General features: G+C 42.0%; 1 protein-coding gene across 3 annotated transcripts in view; it reads right to left on the reverse strand.

Moving 5' to 3' along the window:
- The window catches only part of ARHGEF9 (Cdc42 guanine nucleotide exchange factor 9), a 659,595-nt gene that overhangs the window by 367,239 nt on the left and 268,750 nt on the right, over positions 1-23,606 (reverse strand). Inside the window, exon 1 of one of the 3 annotated variants that reach the window (XM_077475175.1) lies at positions 4,832-5,059. The exons of the other annotated variants lie outside the window; for them this stretch is intronic. Within the exon in view, the coding sequence (XP_077331301.1) occupies positions 4,832-4,876 (45 nt within the window). The 5' untranslated portion in view covers positions 4,877-5,059. Of the gene's footprint in view, positions 1-4,831; positions 5,060-23,606 lie in introns of those variants that run through there. 3 annotated transcript variants of the gene reach the window in all.

The raw sequence follows: 23,606 nt of genomic DNA on the forward strand, positions 1-23,606 counted from the left end.
AGTTTACCTGAAAAAACACCACTGCTTTCTTTTATGATCAGGTAAAGTGAGAAGTAATTGCATCAGTCACTAGCATACCGGGCCATGACCCTTCTACCAAGAAAGCTATGGTAACGCTGAAATTAGTGATGTACTGCAGGGAAGCATTTTCCTCCTAGCAACAGATGTTTCAACAGGAGGTCACGCTGTGAACGGAGGCAGGCAGACACAGACTATGTGTGAACAAGGAGACTGTTGTCTGCAGAGGTAGTGCATACGTAGCTCTGCATTTAAGAGGAGATAATTGAGGGAATCACTTAACACACAGTCTTCATCATTTTACCTAGAAGCTAAAATGACATTCTCTCCACAGATAAGGGCTATGTGGTGGTTCAGGCCTCTGATCTGAACTTAAAGGGGTTGTAAAGGTTCGTGTTTTTTCACCTTAATGCATCCTATGCTTTAGACCCCTTTCACACCAGGGCGTTTTGCAGGCGCTATAACGTTAGAAATAGCGCCTGCAATCCGTCCTAAAAAAGCTGCACCATTGTCTGTAGTGTGAAAGCCCCGAGGGCTTTCACACTGCAGCGTTGTGCTGGCAGGACGTCAGGGAAAAGTCCTGCCAGCAGCTTCTTTGGAGCGGTGAAGGAGCGGTGTGTTTACCGCTCCTCCACCGCTGCTCCCCATTGAAATCAATGGGGCAGCGCTGTAATACCTGTGCATTTATTATATTTTCACAAAGGTGAACTTATGCTTCAATTTACCCGATCTTCCACTCCTTCCCAGCATATGGGGCTCCCCACACTCTGGTGGTGGACTTTTTCTGGACATCACCACTATGGACCCTGCATTGGTCTGATGGCATCAGGACCTTAGACCGCTGAAGCATGAGGAAGATGCTGTGGGGACCAACCTAGCAGCTTGGAGAAAAGAATCAGGTAAGTAGATCTTCTTTTCTATATCCCCCAGACCAGTGGTTCTCAATATCAGTCCTCAAGTAGCCTCAACGGTCCACGTTTTCAGGTTTTCCTTTACTTTGCACAGCTGCTTTAAATCAATATCAATGACATGGTATTGATAAAAGCTATTTTATCTAATGCAGGCCATACACGGTCGAATTTCAAACAAATTTTCTTTTCAAAATCAGAAAGTTTTTTTTTTTTGTGATCCGATGATGCCACCATTGATTTTCGAAATTCGGCCGACCAAGCCTTCAATTTCACCTCATGTTGCTACAGAAAATAATTTTCGTGGCCGGGAATCTTCTTTTCTCTCCGTAAATTTTCTTTTCTTATTACATTTCTCGCACGATTCTCCCATCATTGATTAGAATATCGTTAGTTTTTCCAAAAATTTCCAACATGTCTGATTCCTCAAATTTCGATTTTCGCACAAAAATCGGCTGTTGTTGCAGCCTCACTAATGGTGCGAAATTCATACGAAAATTCTTAGATACGATTTTCGAAAGAAATTTCTTTCGAATTTCGAACCGTGTATGGCCGGCATAAGGGAAGTTCCCAAAACATGGCCCGTTGGGGGTACTTGAGGACCCAGATGAGCAATTAATGCTGGCCATACACGGTTCGAAATTCGAAAGAATTTTCTTTCGAAAATTGTATCTTATGCCGCGTACACACGTTCGGAATTCCGGCCAGAAAAAGACCGATGAGAGCTTTTCATCGGAAAATGCGACCGTGTGTATGCTCCATCGGAATTTAGCTGTCCGAATTTCCGCCAGCCAAAAATTGATAGCATGTTCTCAATTTTCCCGACGGAAAAACTTTCTATCGGTAATTCCAATCGCAATTCTGACACGCCAAAAATCACGCATTCTCAGATTCAACTACGAGACAGAAGCTGTTGGCTACTGGCTATTGAACTTCCTTTTTCTAGTCACGTCGTACGTGTTGTACGTCACCACGTTATAAATGATCGGAATCTGATGTGACCATGTGTAGGCAAGACAGCTTGAGCCGAATTCCGTCTGAAAAACCATCAGAGCTTTTTCTGACGAGAATTCCGATCGTGTGTATGCGGCATAAGAATTTTCGTATGAATTTCACACCATGGGTGGCACAGTGGTGTAGTGGGTAGCACTCTCACCTAGCAGTAAGAAGGGTCGCTGGTTCAAATCCCAACCATGACACTACCTGCCTGGAGTTTGCATGTTCTCCCTGTGCCTGTGTGGGTTTCCTCCAAGTACTCCAGTTTCCTCCCACACTCCAAAGACATGCTGGTAGGTTAATTGGATCCTGTCTAAATTGTCCCTAGTATGTATGAATGTGGGTTAGAGACCTTAGATTGTAAGCTCCTTGAGGGTAGGGACTGATGTGAATGTACAATGTATATGTAAAGCGCTGCGTAAATTGATGGTGCTATATAAGTAACTGAAATAAATAAATAAATTAGTGGGCTGTAGCAACAGGCGATTTTTGTGCGGAAATCAAATTTGAGGAATCGGACATGTTGGAAATTTTTGGAAAAACTAACCATATTCTAATCAATGATGGGAGAATCGTGCGAGAAATGTGATAAGAAAAGAAAATTTACGGAATAGAAAAGAAGATCCCCGGCCACGAAAATTCTTTTCTGTAGCAACATGAGGTGAAATTGAAGGCTTGGTCGGCCGAATTTTTGAAAATCAATGGTGGCATCATCGGATCACAAAAAAAAAAAAAACTTTCTGATTTTGAAAAGAAAATTCGTACGAAATTCGACCGTGTATGGCCTGCATAACCCTTAAAGTATGGGATGATGTTTAAGTTTCCTAGAGTTGGGCTTAGAAGTGTATGTAAACATTTCAGTCTATTTATTACAGGTACTTATATAGCACTGTCAATTTACATATATATTAAGCATTCATATGAGTCTCTGCCCTCACAGAGCTTAGAATCTAAAGTCCCTAACTAACATGCATACATGTACTAGAGCTAATTTAGGCAATCAATAACCTGCCAGCATATCTCTGGAGTGTGGGAGGAAACCAGGGCACCCCTATGCAGGCACAGAGAGAATGTGCAAACTACAGGCAGGTACTGCCATGGTTGGAATCTGAACCAACAGCCTTAGTCCTTGTACACACGGTCCGAGATTCCGGACCGATTTGTCGGATATTCCGACTGTGTGTGGTCTACATCGGACTGTTTCCATCGGAGTATCCGACGGACCAAGTTTTCCAACTTGTTGGTAAAATTTTCTGACAAAATGCTCCGATTGGACATACTCCGATCATGTGTAGAGAATTCCGATCGGACAAAGTGCCACGCATGTTCAGATCAAATTCCTACACCAAAGCTATTGGCTACTAGCGTGAACGTAGTCCCGTCGTAACGAAATAACGTCATCACGTCGGATTTTCCGTCAACTTTGTCCGTGACCGTGTGTATGCAACAGTTTCAGACATAATCCGACGGATTTGGTTGTCGGAATCTCCGACCGTGTGTACAAGGGCTAAGTGCTGCTAGGCGGAATTTCTAACCACTTAGCTACTGTGCTGCCCTAGACCCAAACAAGTCTAAAATATTCATGTTCACATTACATTCTTTAAACATGCTATATTAAATAATTAATGCAAACTACACTACCATGTGATGGCTATATCCCTTTTCTTTTTTTCCCCTGAGCGGAGTCTCCTATTGATGATCTCTGGCAGGATCCACTGTCAGTCAGTCTCTGTAAGGCCGGGCAGGGGGTGTGTTCGCCTGCGGGCTGACTACTGGTGCGCTGTGCGTCTGCACGTTGTTCTGTAGTTCCTATGGGAAGAGGAAAGGATGCAAACTGACCACGCTAACACGGATCTGCTTCTTTGGATTGGATGGTCAGTAACCACAGGAAGCCTTGCACTGAGAAAGGAACGGGTACTTCCTTTAGATTATGCAGAAATAAAAAAAATAAAAAAACTTTTTTTTTTTAATGGAACATTTTGAACAAATGTAGTGATACATTTTGTAATTTTAGGGTTTCTGTTCGCTTTAACTACTGGGCTGGTCGGTTTACCATATCTCCTAAAAAAAAATATTTGACTTGCATATGACATTGTGTGACACTATACAGACATGCAATGGACAGTCAATGTACAAGTTGTACCAATTTCAGTGCACAGTAACATAAAATTCCTTTACAGATCCATAGGATTCGCCATCACACAGCAAAATGTTATCTCTTACGTTCATATAAAAAAATAATTTGTTACCAAGTCAACTGTCCTTAGCTACATTCCCATAGAAATATATATATATTGATTTATTAAAATCTGCATTTCTAAACAGCACATTGATTAGCTGAATCTCATTATATGAAAAAACATAAAGCCTACCGAGCCTTTTGCTACCTTCCCCATTGCAACATCTATTAACCCTTCGTGGTGTATGCTGCTTCACGCACACAGCACCAAAAGCTAAACATTGCCAGAAGCCCAGTAGAGCCGGGTCTATTTTTAGCTGCAACTGTCAGTTTTTTTGTTTTTTTTTTACGGCTGTGTGAAGCATCATCCTTTGGCTAAGCAGTTAGTACAATGGGAACCGGTCCCCTCAAATAGTAGAAGAACCCATTCAGATCCAAGGGAGGCCTGCAGCACCGGTACTGAAGGAATTACTGCAACAGGAGCACACAACAGACAAGCAACATAGCAGGTGCAGGTGCCTAAACATAGCAAAGTATTCTTACATTGCTGCATGCTCTTGATGCCTCAATATGGGATGTAGAGTCTAGCAACCTCCCTCTGCAAAGAGATGCATCTCCATGTTCTGTAGAGCCAGTAATGTTGTATATAAAATGGCTGGAGCTTAGCCCCGTAGATCTGCGCTGCCTCTCAGAGAGAAGGGTAGAGATAGCAGCAGCTACCTGGACTCACCATCCCCTCTCTTCCGCTGGTCCATGCAAGGTTCTGCCGATCCATCCTGAACGATGCTTGTAGCCCCTCTACTCCTGGGTTTAACCCCCCTTGTGTGACAGCTGCAGTCTCACATCTGTCTCCTTCAGCGATATCAGCACATTGGCTCCTAGCTTTGGGGGGGTTCTTGGATGGTTGAAGGAGACCCTTTTGCTTTGTGTCTCTCACTCTCTCTCTCTCTCTCTCTCTCTCTCTCTCCCCCTCGCACACACATCCCCTCCCCCTCTCTCTGTCTCGCTCTCTTTCCCCTCCTTCTCACCCTCTTTATTTCAGTCTTCAACATTTACATTCGTTCCTGCATTCCCTAACACTTTTCATTGTGAACAGCATTTACACCTTTATTTTAATACGCCTTATTTTTTTTGGTCTAACTATTTTTATTCCTTAGCCTATCATAATGTTCTACAAGCCATTCTTTATTTGGCCGTCCATTAACCATACTCTGGTATGAAATGAAGTCCTGAACTGTTAAGTTGCCTTTTCAAAATAAAAAGCAATATCAATTGCATATTTAGCATTTTTTTTTTAGGTACCGAGAATTTAGATAAAATAGCTAACGGGTTACAAAAAAAGATAATAGTAAATAAATATGTTTTAAAATGTTTGCAATATTTGAATCCACAGGTGCTCTTTAGGGCTGCAACCAACAATTATTTTCATAATCGATTAGTTGGTCGATTATTGTTTCGATTAATCGATTAATTGGTTAATAACTTTAAAAAAAGGTGTGGTGTATAATTTAGTTAAAGCGGGAGTCCGCCGGGACTCCGCGTTTTTTTTTTTTTTAAAAGCCAGCAGCTACAAATACTGCAGCTGCTGACTTTTAAAATAGTGACACTTACCTGTCCAGCGCGCCCGCGATGTCGGCACCCGAAGCCGATCTCTAGATCGTCACTCGGGTGCTGCCGCCGCCATCTTGGGTATGGGAATCAGGAAATGGAGCCTTTCGGCTTCATTTCCCGTTTCCCTACTGCGCATGCGCGAGTCGCGCTGCGCAATAAGGACGGTCCCCGCTGCCTCTGGGATCTGTGTGTTTCCCAGCAGGCAGCGGGGCACTTGCGGAAGGGGGCGGGCACTTGCGGAAAGGGGCGTAATTTACGCCCCTTTCCGCAGAGAGCTATCCCGGAAGTGGGTGCAGTTACCTGGATTATCCAGGTAACTGCACCCCCCTCCCCCCTGAAAGGTGCCAATTGTGGCGCCGGAGGGGGGGAGGATTCCGATGAGCGGAAGGTCCATTTTAGGGTGGACCTCCGCTTTAATATGTAAAGTTTAAAAAAAAGGCAATTTATTTTTAAATATCTCTATGCAGTGGTAAATATAAATTATCAACTATATGGTTAGGGAGCAAAATATCTAATCCACTCTGAGAATAACAGACAGAAGAGATATACTGTATATATTAGAGGGGATATATACTGTATATACTATTAGAGGAGAGATATACGGTACTATTTATACTATTAGAAGAGATATACTATTAGAGGCTATATATACTATTAGAGGAGAGATATACTGTATATACCATTAGAGGGGATATATACTGCATATACTATTAGAGGGGATATACTGTATATACACCATAAGAGGAGAGATATACTGTATATAATTTTAGAGGAGAGAAATACTGTATATAATATTAGAGGAGATAGATACTGTATATAATATTAGAGGAGATATATACTATTAGAGGAGAGATATACTGTATATACTATTAGAAGAGAGATATAGTACTATTAGAGGAGATATACTGTATATAATTTTAGAGGAGAGATATACTGTATATAATATTAGAGGAGAGATATACTGTATATACTATTAGAGGAGAGATATAGTACTATAGTTAGAGGAGAGAAATACTGTATATACTATTAGAGGAGAGAAATACTGTATATACTATTAGAGGAGAGAAATACTGTATATACTATTAGAGGAAAGATGTACTATTAAATGGTGAATCTGGACTCATTAACTTTAACCCCATTTTGTTACTGGCCGATTAATAGATTATGAAAATAGTAATCGATTGTTAAATTAATCGATTAGTTGTCGATTAATCGATTAGTTGTTTCAGCCCTAGTGTTCTTTGTTGATGGGAAATTTCACCTGATCTCAGTTGTCCTGCATTCTTGAACATAAAACTATTAAGCCCTTGTACACGCGTTCGGACATTCCGACGGAAAATGTCAGATCGGACCTGATCTCAGTTGTCCTGCATTCTTGATTGAACGTAAAACTATTAAGCCCTTGTACACACGGTCGGTCATTCCGACGGAAAATGTCCGATCGGACCGCGTTGTCAGATAATCCGACCGTGTGTGGGCTCCATCGGACTGTTTTCGTCGGAATATCCGATCGACAAAGTTTTAGAGCTGGGCTATAAAATTTTCCGAAAACATGGTCCGATCGGACTTTGTCCAATTGTTTGTAGAGAATTCCGATCGGACAAAGTGCCACGCATGCTCAGATCAAATTCCTAGACCAAAGCTATTGGCTACTAGCCTGAACGTAGTCCCCGTAGTCATAACGAAATAACGTCATCACGTTCTGAACGATCGGATTTTCCGTCAACTTTGTCCGGCTGTGTGTAGGCAACAGCAGTTTCGGACGGATTTTGTTGTCGGAATGTCCGACCGTGTGTACAAGGGCTAAGAAAGATGTATTTATTTTTTAATTAACTTGATTATTGATTTGTCCATACATTTCATTAAAATATTTAAAAGTCCCTGTGCAGATGTCACTAATGTCTCGTTCGGCTTTGTTGTTTCCGTTCCAGATAGTCGTCAGTGCCCTCCCCACAAGAATCCCAAATTAAATATTTTTGAAACAGGTGTCAATGCAATTGCAGTGAGTTTTTTTTATTTGCTGATATAAAAATGCTTAAAAAAAACATGCATGCTTGGCTTGGAAAATACAAGTATAGAAGCACTAACACTCAATAATAACTTTGGGAGTCCTTATTGAAATCCAAAGTAGCTTAAAGGGCAACTCCACTTTTGTGGGAAAAAAATATTGCAAATAAAAAAAGCATATATAGCATACAGAATTATGTCACAAGCCATACTGTATTGTCATGTATTGTATTTAACCATCTGACATCTGCGCTATGGCCCAATGACGGCCACAGCGCGGATGTGAATTCATATGACGGCCTCCACTGTGCACGCTCCATGCAGGGCATGAGCGGAGCGCACTGTGATCACGAGTCACTGAGACTCGGGTGATCGCTGATCTGAGTAAGGGGCCGGTCCCGGCCCCTTACCATGTGATCATCTGTCAGCCAATGACAGCTGATCACATGATCAAAACAAAAGTTCAGTGATCGAGAAGAAAAAAAGCCGATCACCGGCTCAGCTTAAAGGGACATCGGTCCCGAAACGAAGAGGAAATGATTAAATTGAACCTGAAAGTGCCCACAAGTGCCACCTATCAATGCCCACAAGTGCCACCTATCAATGCCTACAAGTACCACCTATCAATGCCCACAAGTGCCACCTATCAATGCCCACCAGTGGTGCCAATCAGTGCCACACAGAAGTGCTGCCAATCAGTGTAACCGATCAGTGTCCATCACTGCCGCCCATCACTGACACCTATCAGTGCCCATCACTGCCGCCTCATCAGCGTACATCAATGACGGAGAAAAATTAACCGTTTTAAAATTTTTATTTTATAACAAAATAAAAAAATATAATTTTTTTTTTAAATTTAACAAAAAATAAAAATCGCAGAGGTGATCAAATACCACCAAAAGAAAGCTCTATTTGGGGGAAAAAAATATAAAAATGTAATTTGGGCACAGTGTTGTATGACCACGCGATTGTCATTCAAAGTGCATCAGCGCTGAAAGCTGAACATTGGTCTGGATAGGAAGGGGGTTTAAGTGCCCAGTAAGCAAGTGGTTAAACATCAAATTTCCTTTTCAATCTGTGGTGTTATAATCTTTTGTAATATTCAATGCAATATGGCAACCTGGAAGTGTTCTTTACAGACTTGGTGTACAGAACTTCTCCAGAAAACCTTGCAATGTACATTCATCGCCCAGAGGGGATTGTTTTTTGTCAACAAAAGTGGAGTTACTCTTTAATGTCTATACCTTCCGTGAGAAGGTGCCAACTGCAAGCTTAAGCTGTCATCAATGCCAGCATTATAGTTAGTGGGCTTTACTGCATCATAATAAAACTTTAACGCTTGCAATTCTTTATTAAAGTAGAGCCCTACTTTAAGTTAAACCTAACTAAGGATCTGGTAATATGTGTTGCCTGTCCTCAGCCTGTTTTAGAATGCTCAGCAGTTAGTGAGGATTACAGTATATTATCTGTGCTTAATTACAGTTGTAAAATGCAGAAGAAGAAGAGTGGCTCCTTTTCAACTCTCCCATGTGTATCATAACTGCTAGCGCCACAAGATTTTTGTTTCATCATGTTCAATGTTACTTCCTTGTGACCACTTTAGGTGTGCAATTGTTTTAGATGGCAATGATAATTTCTTTCCACATTGTATTATGTTAGGCTCACACTAGAACGCGCTGCGGGAAACCCACGATCCACGTGTCTTTCCCACTCCACGTTGAAAACACACTGCAGTTGCTATCTGCAGCAGGTGTCAATGTTAAGTTGACAACGCCCCAAACACGGGTTGCAAATGCAGTGCATATGCCTGTAACAGATCACACGGTACAAAAGTACCATGTGATCCGGCTGCAGTGCGTTTCCAAAAATAGGGCATTTTTTTTGGTGCAATGCTGTGCCATTTGAGCCCATTCAAAATGAATGGTCTCAAATTGCATCGCACTGAAATGCATGTGACTTGCACAGGAATGCGCTACACATTCCTGTGCGATTCAGAGTGTGAACCTGGATTGTTACACTTTATTTTTATTTGAAAGAAAAACTGCTACATTTTAATGAAATTCTATAAGAGCCGGTTCACACAGGGGCGACTCGTTAGGCGACTTAGCCGCCTGAAAAGTCACGTCCCGCTCTGTGCAATGGAACCGTTCTAATTGGAGCGACTCAAGTCGCTCCGACTTAGAAGAAAGGGTCCTGTACGACTTTTGGGGAGACTTGAGGTGACTTGCATTGACTTCTATACAAAAGTAATTTTGCAAGTCGCCGCAGTGGTCGCGTGCAGGTCGCCTGAGGCAGTTGCGCTGTAAGTCGTGCTGCCTCAGTGTAAACCGGACCTAATACTGCATTCTGCATCAGAACTAGCTATTGTTATAAAATATAAAACTTATCTGGCAGGTTTTTATTTATAAATGTCAAAAATATATCAATTTTGCGTGGAATTATTATTTGGCTGCATTGATCAAGAAAAAATTAATAAAGATCACTTGACAAAATATAGACTGCTAATTTTTAAGGGAGGTAACCCATAGTAACCATTTAAGATCCATTCTGCTATAGACCTGTACAAGGTGATTTTTTTTTATTGATTGCTACAGGTTACTACACTTAAGAATCCGCCTCCCCCATTATATGCTTCATCTACCCACCTTTTCATACTACCATAAAAACACCAATCCCTCTTCTGCATTGGCAACATTCTTGATGCGATGACAAAATCTTTTCTACCTTTTGCAAACCTTCAGGACACAAATCAGTTATGCCGCGTACACACGATCGGAATTCTCGTCGGAAAAAGCTCTGATGGTTTTCCCGACGGAATTCCGACGGAATTCGGCTCAAGCTGTCTTGCCTACACACGGTCACATCAAATTCCGATCATTTATAACGCGGTGACATACAACGCGTACGACGTGACTAGAAAAAGGAAGTTCAATAGCCAGTAGCCAATAGCTTCTGTCTCGTAGTTGAATCGGAGCATGCATGATTTTTGGCGTGTCGGAATTGCATACACACGATCGGAATTACCCATAGAAAGTTTTTCCGTCGGGAAAATTGAGAACATGTTATAAATTTTTGGCTGGCGGAAATTCGGACAGCTAAATTCCGATGGAGCATACACACGGTCGCATTTTCCGATGAAAATCTCTCATCGGTCTTTTTCTGGCCAGAATTCCGATCGTGTGTACGTGGCATTAGACTTGCAGGCTCTACTCAGCTACCTCCAAATCAAACACTGCACAATCTACTGCACCCGATTAACGTTCTCCCTCCTCACTCACCTTTGAAAAGCTTTGCATTGGTGCAACTGGTAGGGGACTAATCTCATGCATCTATAAGCTCTTGATGACCCCACAATCCAAAACACCCCTGAAATACAACTACATGACTATTTGGGAACAGAAACTCAATTTCTGGAAGAATGGAATGCAATATGGGTGGCCGGGTCACAGAATTTATCTTTGTATGTTTTACAAGGGGAACCAATTTAAAATTCTATATCATTGGTACCACACCCCTGCCTTCCTACACACTTTCAGCCTCAACATACAGGATCACTGGTGAAGGTGCCTCAACCAACTAGGAACAATCTATCACATATTTTAGATTTGCCCAAAGATAAGGCTATTCAGGCAAACAGTGGAATCTATTGTCCACACTCTTTTACAAATTAAAATATCAGTTGATCCATACACATACTTGCTGGGTCTTTCACCATCCGCAGTGCCAGAAAACCACTTCTGAATATACCTACTGCCACCTGATGTTTGATCACCTTTCATTGAAATTGGACACATGCAGGGCCGGGACAAGGGGTGGGCAGGAAGGACGGCTGCCCTGGGCACTGTGGTATCTTGTGAGGTGGGGGGGGGCACTGCAAGGAGGTTGGGGGGGGAGGGGATTTGGGTTGGGAGGGTGATTTTGGGGGGCGGCAGGTGATAAGAATTTTTATAGGAGGGGAAATCTGGGGAAGTGTGCTATAAAAGGTAAAATTGTGGGGGAAGGGGATGATTGAGGGTATTTGTGCTAGGATGGGAAATTTGGGGGAGATTCATGCTAGGATGGGGCATTGGGGAGAATTTATGCTGGGAGGGGGAGGGGGGATTTGGGGTGGGGGGAGAGTATTTGTGCTCAGATGGGGAAATTTGAGGGGTAGAGGATTTATACTAGGAGGGGGAATATTTTTGGGGGGTGAGGGAGTGGATTTGTGCTGGGGGCATATGGGTAATGAGAGGATTTGAGCTGGGGGGCAAAGATCTGTGCTAGGGGATCTCAGTAGGAGGCAGATTTGTATTGGGAGGAGGGGGAATTTATGGTTAGGTGTAAGCATGCAGATTAGTGCATGATTTTTATTTTTTCTGGGGGTGGGGTATTTTGCTGAAAAATAATTCTCATACATCCGGGGGGGGGGGACACAATTTGGAATTTTTGCCCTGGGCTCTAGATGACCTTGTCCCGTCACTAGACACATGGTCTAACAACACCTTATTCTCTCAAATTCAATGAGTCAAACTCACAGAAGCTCTTAAAGAAAGAATAAATAACACTTTTACTGCTTTTGAATGGGTGTGGGATCCTTGCCTTCATGCCTCTTTGCAGAAATAGATTCTGTCTACCTGTGGTGCTCTTTTCCAACTGTTTATATTTCTCCCTTCTCTCCCTGGCTTTCCTCTACACTTGAAACTCAGGTTTATATTTCTGTCCTCACTGCAGAGATTTCTCCTTACTTTCATTTGTCAGACAGAACAAGAAGTGAGGGGAAATCTCCTCAATAGGCACACCAGCAGCTTTTAAAGAGGAAGTAAACTCTCCTACTCTGATGCTTCTTTTCATTTAGTCCATTATAATAAGTCATTATCAGACTATAGCCACTGTAATCCAGCCCAAATCGCATATTACTTACTGTTTAAAGAAACTTTAAAAAACTTGTTTCCAGGGGTTAGGCAGCACCATCTTAAGTATTGTTTTCTTAGTCCACAGTAGAGTGTATTTCCGCCCTTACATTGAGCACTTCCTGTACTGTTAACCAAGCCTCCTTCTCAATCCAACGTTTCTATGGCAACCCTGCTTCCCTGTTCATAGCTGTTTTATTTCATAGTATTTATTTGTGCCGATTGTCTAATGTTTCCCTTTGTCAGTCTTATCAGCTTCAGCTGATAAGACTGCAGTAATGGCCACGTTTACACTGCATGTCATGTCACATGGTCACATGGTGTGTAGGAGGAAGCTCTGAATGATTCTGAAGTCTCCTGGGAGTTCAGTGCTGTGCCGTAGGAAGTCCTGATAACAGATAAATAAGCACATAGAGAGTGTGCCGTAAATCAGGGGAGATCTGGGCATGCTCAGTGACTTCATTCTACAAAACAAAAAGGATTACAACAATACTAAGCAAGTAAGGAGATATCTACAAGCAGTGTTCATTAGGGGTTTTTTATGCTGATTTACATGGGACAAAGTTGTGGGGGAGAGGTTACAACCAAATCTCATTGAAGTTCTAACTGCTACCAGTCCAGCAAAAAGTAATAAAATGTTTTGGCCTCTATATTTCCCTCAGCATAAAAAATACCTTAAAGTGGAATTCTGAAATAAAACGAATCAAATCTTAAATCGAATTCTAATCTAATCTTAAAACTGCTCCCACCCACCTTTTAACACCTATATTACCCACCCTGTAGATATAAGATAGATGCATTATCTATACCTATTCTCAGGCTGCTCTTGTCCAGTCATGTAATCGGCTCTTCTCTCTCAGAAAGCAGGGGCTTCAGGAGAGAGGAGGGGGCTCCGACAATGGATGTCCCAAAGTAAGCTCATGGGTGCCATCACCGCACAGGTATTCAAGCCATTGTCAGAGCGCTCTCTCCTCTCCCCTGTGGCTGGCCGACAAAGATGAGTACACGTGACCGGCCTGAGAATAGATAGGTATATGCATTTTTCTTAGTAGTTAGTATAGGTGTTAGAAATGGGGTGGAAGCAGTTTTCAGATTAGATAATTTTATCTCAGAATTCTACTTTAACTCAAAAGATGACCTATCTTATCTCTATTGTTTTGAATTCATTCTGAAAAAAAGAAGCACACTTCCTATGTCTACAGGTTCCTAGCCACCGTATATACCAGCAATGGCGAACCTTGGCACCCCAGATGTTTTGGAACTACATTTCCCATGATGCTCAACTACACTGCAGAGTGCATGAGCATCATGGGAAATGTAATTTCAAAACATCTGGGGTGCCAAGGTTCGCCATCACTGGTATATACAGTATATCTGCAGTGTGAATTTAAAGCAGTGTTCCAGTGGCTGTAGGTCTCATAAGATTTTGAATGAGCTTTAGTGATGTCACTACTGTGTCGCTTACTGTTCTCTTTGCTATCAAGGAAGCTGTACCTGTGTACTCAAAGTGCAAGGATCTCCCTGCTTCTAATTTTGTGGTTCTGCACTTTCTTCTCCTCTCCTGCTGCCCTTTATATATTTCCATCAGTGATCAGATCACTAGACATCGAGGTGCATCCCTAGCATAAGGAAGCAAAGCCCTGCTCCTCTACTAATATGGCCGTCACACAGAGACAGGGAAGAATACGTCATGATAAGTCAATAATATCAGCGTCAGGGAGCCTACAGGCAATACTGGTGGACTAGTATTTGCCTTTTTTGGGCACAGCTTCCACAGTACAGATCCTCTTTAAAATATAGTAGCGGACATTCTGGCTTTAATAGAGTTAAATATTGCATTGATAGCAGTGGCACTTTACTAACTAAATTTAGTTTAGTTGATTTCTCACACTGATCTGTAAACTGCCAGTCAAATATGCTATATTAATAAAAAAAGAAATAGTCTGTGCAAATGTAATTTAAAATAAACACAAAATAAAAGAGATCAAATAGCAGGGTCAGGCTACTCAAAACCAGTGGAAAAAATTATAGGTGGACACTGGAGAGCCAAAGGATGAGTTTCTGGATCTTATATATATTTTTTTGGTAACTTCAGTGTAAAGATATCTGTTCCTACCTACTCTGTAATTCTGGGCTTGCTGCTAGACCTGTGGTTTTCCCATGCCCACTTTTGCATTCTTCATAGTATGAAATAAATTAGAAATCCAGGCTGGTGTCTACTACAGTGATTTGCAGTTTCTAGAGGGATCCCACAGATATGGTACAGTGAGGGGAAAAGTATTTTGATAACCTGTTGATTTTGTACGTTTGCCCACTGACAAAGGTATGATCTATAATTTTAATGGTAGGTTTATTTTACCAGTGAGAGACAGAACAGCAAAAATATCCATAAAAACGCATTTCAAAAAAGTTATAAATTGATTTGCATTTTAACGAGTGAAATAACTATTTGATCCCCTATCAGCAAGATTTCTGGCTCCCAAGTGTCTTCTATACAAGTAACGAGCTGAGATTAGGAGCACTCCCTTAAAGGGAGTGCTCCTAATCTCAGCTTGCTACCTGTATAAAAGACACCTGTCCACAGAAGTAATCAATCAGATTCCAATCTCTCCACCAAGGCCAAAGAGCCATTCAAGGATGTCAGGGACAAGATTGTAAACCTACACAAGGCTAGAAATGGGCTACAAGTCCATTGCCAAGCAGCTTGGTGAGAGGGTGACAATAGTTGGTGAGATTATTCACAAACCGAAGAAACACAAAATAACTGTCAATCTCCCTGGGTCTGGGACCCCATGCAAGATCTGACCTCAATGATCATGAGAACGGTGAGGAATCAGCCCGGAACTACACGGGAGAATCTTGTCAAATGATGTCAAGGCAGCTGGGACCATAGTCACCAAGCAAACAATTGGTAACACACTACGCCGGGAGGGACTGAAATCCTGCTGTGACCACACGGTCCCCCTGCTCAAGAAAGCACATGTACAGGCCTGTCAGAAGTTTGCTAATGAACATCTGAATGATTCAGAGGAGAACTGGGTGAAAGTGTTGTGGTCAGATGAGAGCAAAATTGAACTCTTCGGCATCAACTCAACTCTCCATGTTTTGAGGAGGAGGAATGCTGCCTGTGACCCCAAGAACACCATCCCCACCGTCAAACATGGAGGTGGGAACATTATGCTTTGGGGGTGTTTCTACTAAGGGGACAGTTTATTTAATTTATCAATTATCAATTTATCAATTTATAACTTTTTTGAAATGCGTTTTTCTGGATTTTTTAGTTGTTATTCTGTCTCTCTACAATAAACCTACCATTAAAATTATAGACTGATCATTTCTTTGTCAGTGGCCAAAGGTACAAAATCAGCAGGGAATCAAATACTTTTTTTCCCTCACTGTATATACATAGTGTGACAGCAGGCAGGTAAAAATTGCCTGGTTGCATCCAGGATGGCAGAGATGTGTGTCCTAGATTCGGATTTTATGCAGATTTATTCCACTAGGGGGAAGTGCTGAGTCCTTCAGTGGTGAGGTTACGGTAATGAGCCCAGCTGAAGCAAGTGACGGCTCATTAGGGCCTCTACAAATGTTCCCAGCATGCTTAGGGAGTTGCTCCATCCTTAAATCAGATCTGGGTAGACTGGGGAGCTTGATACCTGTCCTGTGTGGCAAAACCTCTAAAACGGGGAGATAGAAATTGGGGGCAGCACAAGGCTGCACCTAGTTGACAGATAGGGAACCTGTGTGTGTAGTAAGTGGCCAAGTTGGCAAGGATTTTTTTTTCATGTTCCTTTTTGTTTTGCTGTTATTTGTACATAATGTGAATAAACCGCACCTTTGTTTTTTTTCACCTTCACTGCTGTTTGCTGTGCCTTATTTTTGTGTAGTGAACTCATCCAGGGGGTCACGCACACGCGCTGCTGAGCTAACTCCCCCTCACAACAGTTACAGTGGTCCAAGCTGGACCAATGAAACTATGTAAAAATACCATACCTGTAATTCTTCTTTGACCTCTCTATTCTATACAACATGAAAATAAATTGTTTTGAATTTAGATACACCCTAATTTTAAACTTCAAGTTTTAAAGCTGTTTGAGCCCCAACTGGATCACGATGGACCCAATGCATTTGGCTAAACCCCCCGCCACCAACTACTTACAGGATTTATTGGACCTTACAAGCAGCAGTTCCACTATGTGCACAAGCTCTTGGCTATTTTGTTGATCACTGTACAAAGTAGTTCATTGGAACCGTGTCCTGCTAAAATCCTTTGTACTACTCAGTACTAACAGGCACTATCTGATGGTCTTTAGTGTCCATATACACAGGGCTCAAGTCCTGCGGGAACGCATGGGAACGGAGTTCCTGTACTTTTTCCACAACAGGAACTCAGTTCCCGTTAGCAGCCGCGTCCTGCAAGACTTTGAAGTGTGTGAGCTGTGTGGCAGGTGCTACACAAGCAGCCGCCAACACAGCTCGCAATAGTAAGTGTCGCACACCAGGGGTGGACTGACCATTCAGGCATTGCCAGTAGAGGGCCCCATGACAGCTTCCTCTTCGATCTACCTGTCAATCGCAGCTAGCTGACGGGTAGATCAGTCCAGGTCCCTGCTGCTAAGAGATTGTATTTAATCAGACCTCTCATGATGCTCTCCTCCCCACTAGCCCCTCCTGATTTTCTGTCTCGTCACCCCCCCCCCCCCAGTCTCCTGTATACTTGCTCTGTGTGTCCCACTGAATCCCCCCATCCTCTATCTTCAGTGCCATATGATGAGAGAACCCAGAGGAGGAGCACAGCTATTCTGCTCACAGGACATGCAGGGAGAGAGGTGAGCTGAGGGAGGAACATTAGTTTGGGGTGGTAAGCTGAGCACAATACTTGGCAACGTTTAATGCCAGGAGGGAAGTTTATGTGGAAATATGTGAAGGGTTGGAATAGCAGCGAGTGTTTGTTGGAGCCCCTGCAGAGTTTGCAGCCCCCCCAAGCTAACATACATCTCCTAAGCAGGGACACATCACTATCACCCCAAGCATTTTGTCCAGATAATGTGCAGTTCATTTATGACCTTTCCGTTTAACCCTGTGTTATCCAAACTCTCTTTAATGAAAAGCGTAAACTCACCACATAAACTCTATATAAAAAATAACATTCCCCAATAAAGATCAGAACATGATGTTCACATTTGCATGTAAGAAATTGAATGAATTCTGATTATTCAGAGAATTACCGTATTTATTTTTATTGAGGATTTATTTTTTTATGCACTAACAGTTAAGCTTCATGCACACAATACGAAAATTGGATGAAAAATACCACTTTTGAAGTATGCACACAGAGTTTGGAGGTAAGGAACTTTTGCAGTACCAAAAAGTCAAAAACAAAAATAATATAATGAAAAAGTATACATTTATTTAACAATTGCCAAAGTTCCACATACATATAAAACCTAACATTTATTCCACTCCCTATGGTCTATAACAGAAACCTGATATAAGGAAACAGGTGACATTCTATTATGAACCAACATGATCTCAATCCCAAAGTGTTCTACATGTTTCGCCTTGATCGGCTTCCTCAGGAACAAGGGACTAGGAGTATCCAATCCACAGAAAAGCAATATGTTACTATCTAAATGTACATAAAAAATAAAAGAAGAAAACAAATAAATAACAATATCATACATATCATTGTAATTCAAATACCATAACAATATATGCAAAAAATATTGTTATGCTATTTGAATTACAATGATATGTGCTTTTCTGTGGATTGGATACTCCTAGTCCCCTGTTCCTGAGGAAGCCGATCAAGGCGAAACATGTAGAACACTTTGGGATGAAGATCACGTTGGTTCATAATAGAATGTCACCTGTTTGCTTATATCAGGTTTCTGTTATAGACCATAGGGAGTTGTAATAAATGTTAGGTTTTATATGTATGTGGAACTTTGGCAATTGTTAAATACATTTATACTTTTTCATTATATTGTTTTTGACTTTTTGGTACCGTAAAAGTCCCTTACCTCCAAACTCTGAGTGCATATACCTTTCTTGGGATGTTGGTACTATCAATGTGAGAAACTTGAACGAATCCCTGTCAGAGAATTTCTTTAAATACCACTTTTGAAGTGTTCGTGCATATGAGCGTATCATTTTTTATTTTATTTTTGGGTGGGGGAGTGGATCTTGGATGGGAGTTCCCACACTTTTTTCCCCAGGACTTGACCCCTGCATATACATGTACCCAAGCCAAAGCAGACAGCCTGCAAAGATCTATGATCATAAGGGGTGGCATTTTATGTCTCCCATAAATGTAAAGAACTGAAATAATAATAAAAAATAAAAAAAAGCATTTAAGATGTAATCATCCCACAGATATAAACCAGGGTTTCTCACAGTTCTCTTTAATAATTGCAAGTCAGAGTCACAGTTAGCCTCATGTGGTTTTTCTACCAATGGTGAAACCATGGCCATCTGAATAGAGGACCACCGACTAAAGGCTTCTCTAATTACCATTGCTCTATGCAGCAAACCTTTGTATCGCTCAGAAAATCGGACGAGATAGGTCAGGGGTATGTAATTAGTGGACCTCCAGCTGTTGCAGAACTACAAGTCCCATGAGGCATAGCAAGACTGACAGCCACAAGCATGACACCCAGAGACAGAGGCATGATGGGACTTGTAGTTTTGCAACAGCTGGAGGTCTGCTAATTGCATATCCCTGAGATAGGTGGTCATGGAGAACAAGCTGACAGACCTCTTTAGAGCTGCAACAGCAGTGAGTCAGCTGCTGAGCTCCAACAACAACAAGGAGAAATCCTTGAGTCAGAATCCCCGGCCTTCCTGAAAATGTGCAGAGCTATCAAACAGGTTGTGTGTGTAAGTATGTTACCATATGTGTATATTGAATTTTACAGTGTTAGCAGACAAAACAAAATGCATAATGGAGAAGCGCTCTTCAGATGCCATCATACACATAAGGGAAAAAGGAGCTGCTTGCAGCCAAATGATTTGCACAGGCTAGTTTATAGTTTGCCATTATTATTCCAAGTACGCACAATTTTTTTTTTTTTTCTACGGTTTTATTGTACTATACTTGTTGGGATTGTTAGTGATCAATATTGAGAATAAGCTACATACTAATATAATTATAAGAGGAAAATGAAATAAAAATGTTTGTTTCATTAACACGCATTCATTTACATGGTAAAATATTACATTCACAAGAATGCAAATAATAAACGTATTTTAAACTGATGCTCTAACTTGTGTGAATCCTACTACCCTGTTTCCCCTAAAATAAGACCTAGCCTGATTGTCGGTGTTGGCTGCAATATAAGCCCTACCACCCAAATAAGCCCTACCCTGTTTCCTCAAAAATAATCCCTACCCTGAAAAGAAGACCTACAAGGACTTTAACTAGGGCTTATTTGGGGGGTAGGGCTTTTATTGCAGCCATCACCGACAATCACACTAGGTCTTATTTTAGGGGGAAACAGGGTAGCAGACTTTCTTCATGCAGAAATTTAGAGCAGTCCATTGTAGGGGAGAAAAATTGACTGGTACCCAAGATGGGGTAAAGGCACACAGAAGGAAGGTGGAACCATTATTATTTGGTTAGTTAGAAGTGACAAATAGCACATGGCAGACAGTGGTAAGGTGCTTATTAGTCCAAAATAATATGGCACCAGCGGCGTGATACCACAAACAACTCGAGAACAGCAGTTCTCCGCAATGTTGGCGGTCCTATAACACAGTCCCAGCAGCTGAGATTTATGTATGTATTATGCCGCGTACACACGACCGGACTTTTTGAGGGACTAGGTCCGACAGACTTTCGGCGGAGTTCTGACAGCGTTCTGACGGACTTTCCGAATGAACGGACTTGGCCACACACAATCACACCAAAGTCCGACGGATTCGACCGTGATGACGTACGACCAGACTAGAATAAGGAAGTTCATAGCCAGTAGCCAATAGCTGCCCTAGCGTCGGTTTTTGTCCGTCGGACTAGCATACACACGAGTGGATTTCTCAATAGGAACTGGGTCCGGCGGAGTTCCGGCGGAAAAATTTGAAACATGTTCCATTTCTAAAGTCTGTCGGATTTTTGCAAATAAAAAGTCCGCTGCAGCCCACACACGATCGAATGGTCTGCCGGAATTGTTCCGTCGGACCTTTGATGTTGAAAAGTCCGGTCGTGTGTACGCGGCATTACAGGTACTTTTATAGCGCCATGAATTTACGCACATATTTATTATACATTCACATCAGTCCCTGCCCTAAGACCTCTTTCACACCACACCGCCCATAGCGCGGGCGGTAAAACGCCGCTTTTTTTTAGCGGCGTTTTACCGCCGGATTTACGGCGCATTTAGGCCGCTAGCGGGGTGATTTTACCCCCCGCTAGTTGCCAAGAAAGGGTTAAAACCGCCAGCAATACGCCGCAATAGCGGCGTTTTGCCGGCGGTATTACAGCGCTGCCCAATTGATTTCAATGGAGAGCAGCGGTGGAGGAGAGGTAAACACACCACTCCTTCACCGCTCCAAAGAATCTCTGAAGGATGATTGGAGGGGAGGGAACCCCCCCCCCCCCCCTTTCACACTGCACACAGGAACAGAGCTGAGGCCCTTCCCCGTCACCTTTTTTCTCTTGGTGTCAGGAAAACCTGCAAGAAGTGACTCATGCTGAGGCAGCAGAGAGAAATTACACTCTGGATTGAGACAAGTACACATTATAGAAGGATATGCTTTGTTTAAATGTCATGTCTAAAGTATACAACCACTTTAATGAAAGAAAACTTCATTATAGAAAAGAGACAGTGTCAACTACCAACAGCCCCAATGACTGCTCTACCTAAAGGACACCAGTCAGTCTTTATTTTCTCAGGATAGTTTCTGTTACCTGTGATAAAGTTGCTAATGTCATCATAATTGCTCAGTGCTCGTCATCGTATTTCTGATAAAGTCAGTCTGAAATAATTAAACTGTCCTTTTAGAATGAATGTATTCTCGTGTTACATAAAAGTGACATGTATATTACGGGATAGTTTTATTTTCTTTCGCCCTATACCGCCATGTGCTCACTCACACAATAGCGCTGCAGGAGGGATTCCCCCATCAACACTTACTGGAAATCAAGCCATTTCCTTTCCTTTCATCCATGGTGGAAGAAAAGAAAATTGCTTAATCTATGGCCTACCAAAAGCCTGCTATAGATGGTTTGCATTGAACCATGTATGGGCAGGCTGAATGTACCCAAGTTGATCGATCAACACTGTGTTCAGCTGGCCACGACTGCCCCCACCCCCCCTCCCCTCCGACCCCAAATTTTTTTGCTGACATTTTTGGTTGCTGGAAAGAAGCGTGCTATGTCTACGGCCAGCCTTAGATACTTTGAGTAGTTTAGTAAAACACAAATGGGCTGGGCTGACACCACTCAGTCCACAAAAATGCTCTGTGTTGCCAGTACACAATAGGATTTAGAAGCTGAGTACATTCAACAGGTATGTCTCTACATTTGCGGGGTCTTTTAACACCTTCCTGCCCAGCCTAATGTACCATGGTGTCCAGGCAGGAGCCTTGTTGTTCTGGGAGGTTGTCATATGACGTCCTCTCAGGATCATGTTGAGCTCCAGCGCGATCTGTCACGTGCCATGTGCACTGGATTAAATACCACCAAAAGAAAGCTCTATTTGTGTGAAAAAATGATAAAACATTTCACATGGGTGCAGTGTTGTATGACCACACAATTGTCATTCAAAGTGCAACAGCACCGAAAGCTGAAAATTGGCCATGGCAGGAGGGGGTAAAAGTGCCTGGTATTGAAGTAGTTAAAGGATAAAACATCGAAAAAGTGTGCATGTGTTACAGAGATGTAAGGCACATTTCTTTCTCCAATCTGCCCTGATCTACATTTTAAGGTGTTTTTCAATAGAACTAAAGGTTGACTTTCTTTAACCACTTGCTTTATCATTTTTTCCCCCCACAAATAGAGCTTTCTTTTGGTGGTATTTGATCACCTCTGCGGTTTTATTTTTTGTTAAAAAATTTTTAAAAGACAGAATTAAATTTATATATATATACATATATATATATATATATATATATATATATATATATATATACATATATACATATATATTATATTTTGTTATACAATTTTGTAAACAGGTCATTTTTCTCCTTCATTGATGTACGCTGATGAGGCGGCACTGATGGGCACCGATAGATGCCACTGATGGGCACGGGTGGCAGTGATGGGCACTGATGGGTGGCAATAACGGGCACTGATCGGTTACACTGATAGGCAGCACTGCTAGGTGGCACTGATTGGCACCACTGGTGGGCATTGATAGGTGACACTTGTGGGCTTTGATAGGTGGCCCTCATGGGCATTGATAGGTGGCCCTGGTGGACCCTGTGGGCACTGGCAGGGGGTACTGGTGGGCACAAATGAGGCATAATTGCCTCTTCATCGTTGAAATCGATTGTCCCTTGCAGATAAGCTGGTGATTGGCTTTTTTTCTTTGTACGCTGTCATCGTGAGGAGAAAAAAAAAATGATTACCGAGCTTTTGTTTTCATGTGATCCGCTGTCATCGGCTGACAGCTGATCACGTGGTAAGGGGCCGGGACCAGCCCCTTACTCGGATCCATGATCACGCGAGTCTCAGTGACTCGGTGATCACAGTGCGCCCAGGGAGCGTGCAAAGGGGAGGCCGTCCTATGACGGCCTCCCGGAAATTCAGGTCCGCGCTGTGGCCATCATTCGGCTATAGCGCGGATGGCAAGTGGTTAATAGGAAACATTCGGAACATCTGGATATATAAGTTATCAAGAAGTAAATAAAGATAAAATGATATATATATATATATATATATATATATATATATATATATATATATATATATATATATATATATATATATATATATATATATTATAATGGTGGACCAAGCTGTTCTTTCCAGCTGTGAAAAAGCTGATGTCCAGAATT

The sequence above is a fragment of the Lithobates pipiens genome, unplaced genomic scaffold (genome assembly GCF_037356315.1).
Source record: "Lithobates pipiens isolate NorthernLeopardFrog02 unplaced genomic scaffold, aLitPip1_a1.2 Scaffold_1, whole genome shotgun sequence".
Taxonomy (NCBI): domain Eukaryota; kingdom Metazoa; phylum Chordata; class Amphibia; order Anura; family Ranidae; genus Lithobates; species Lithobates pipiens.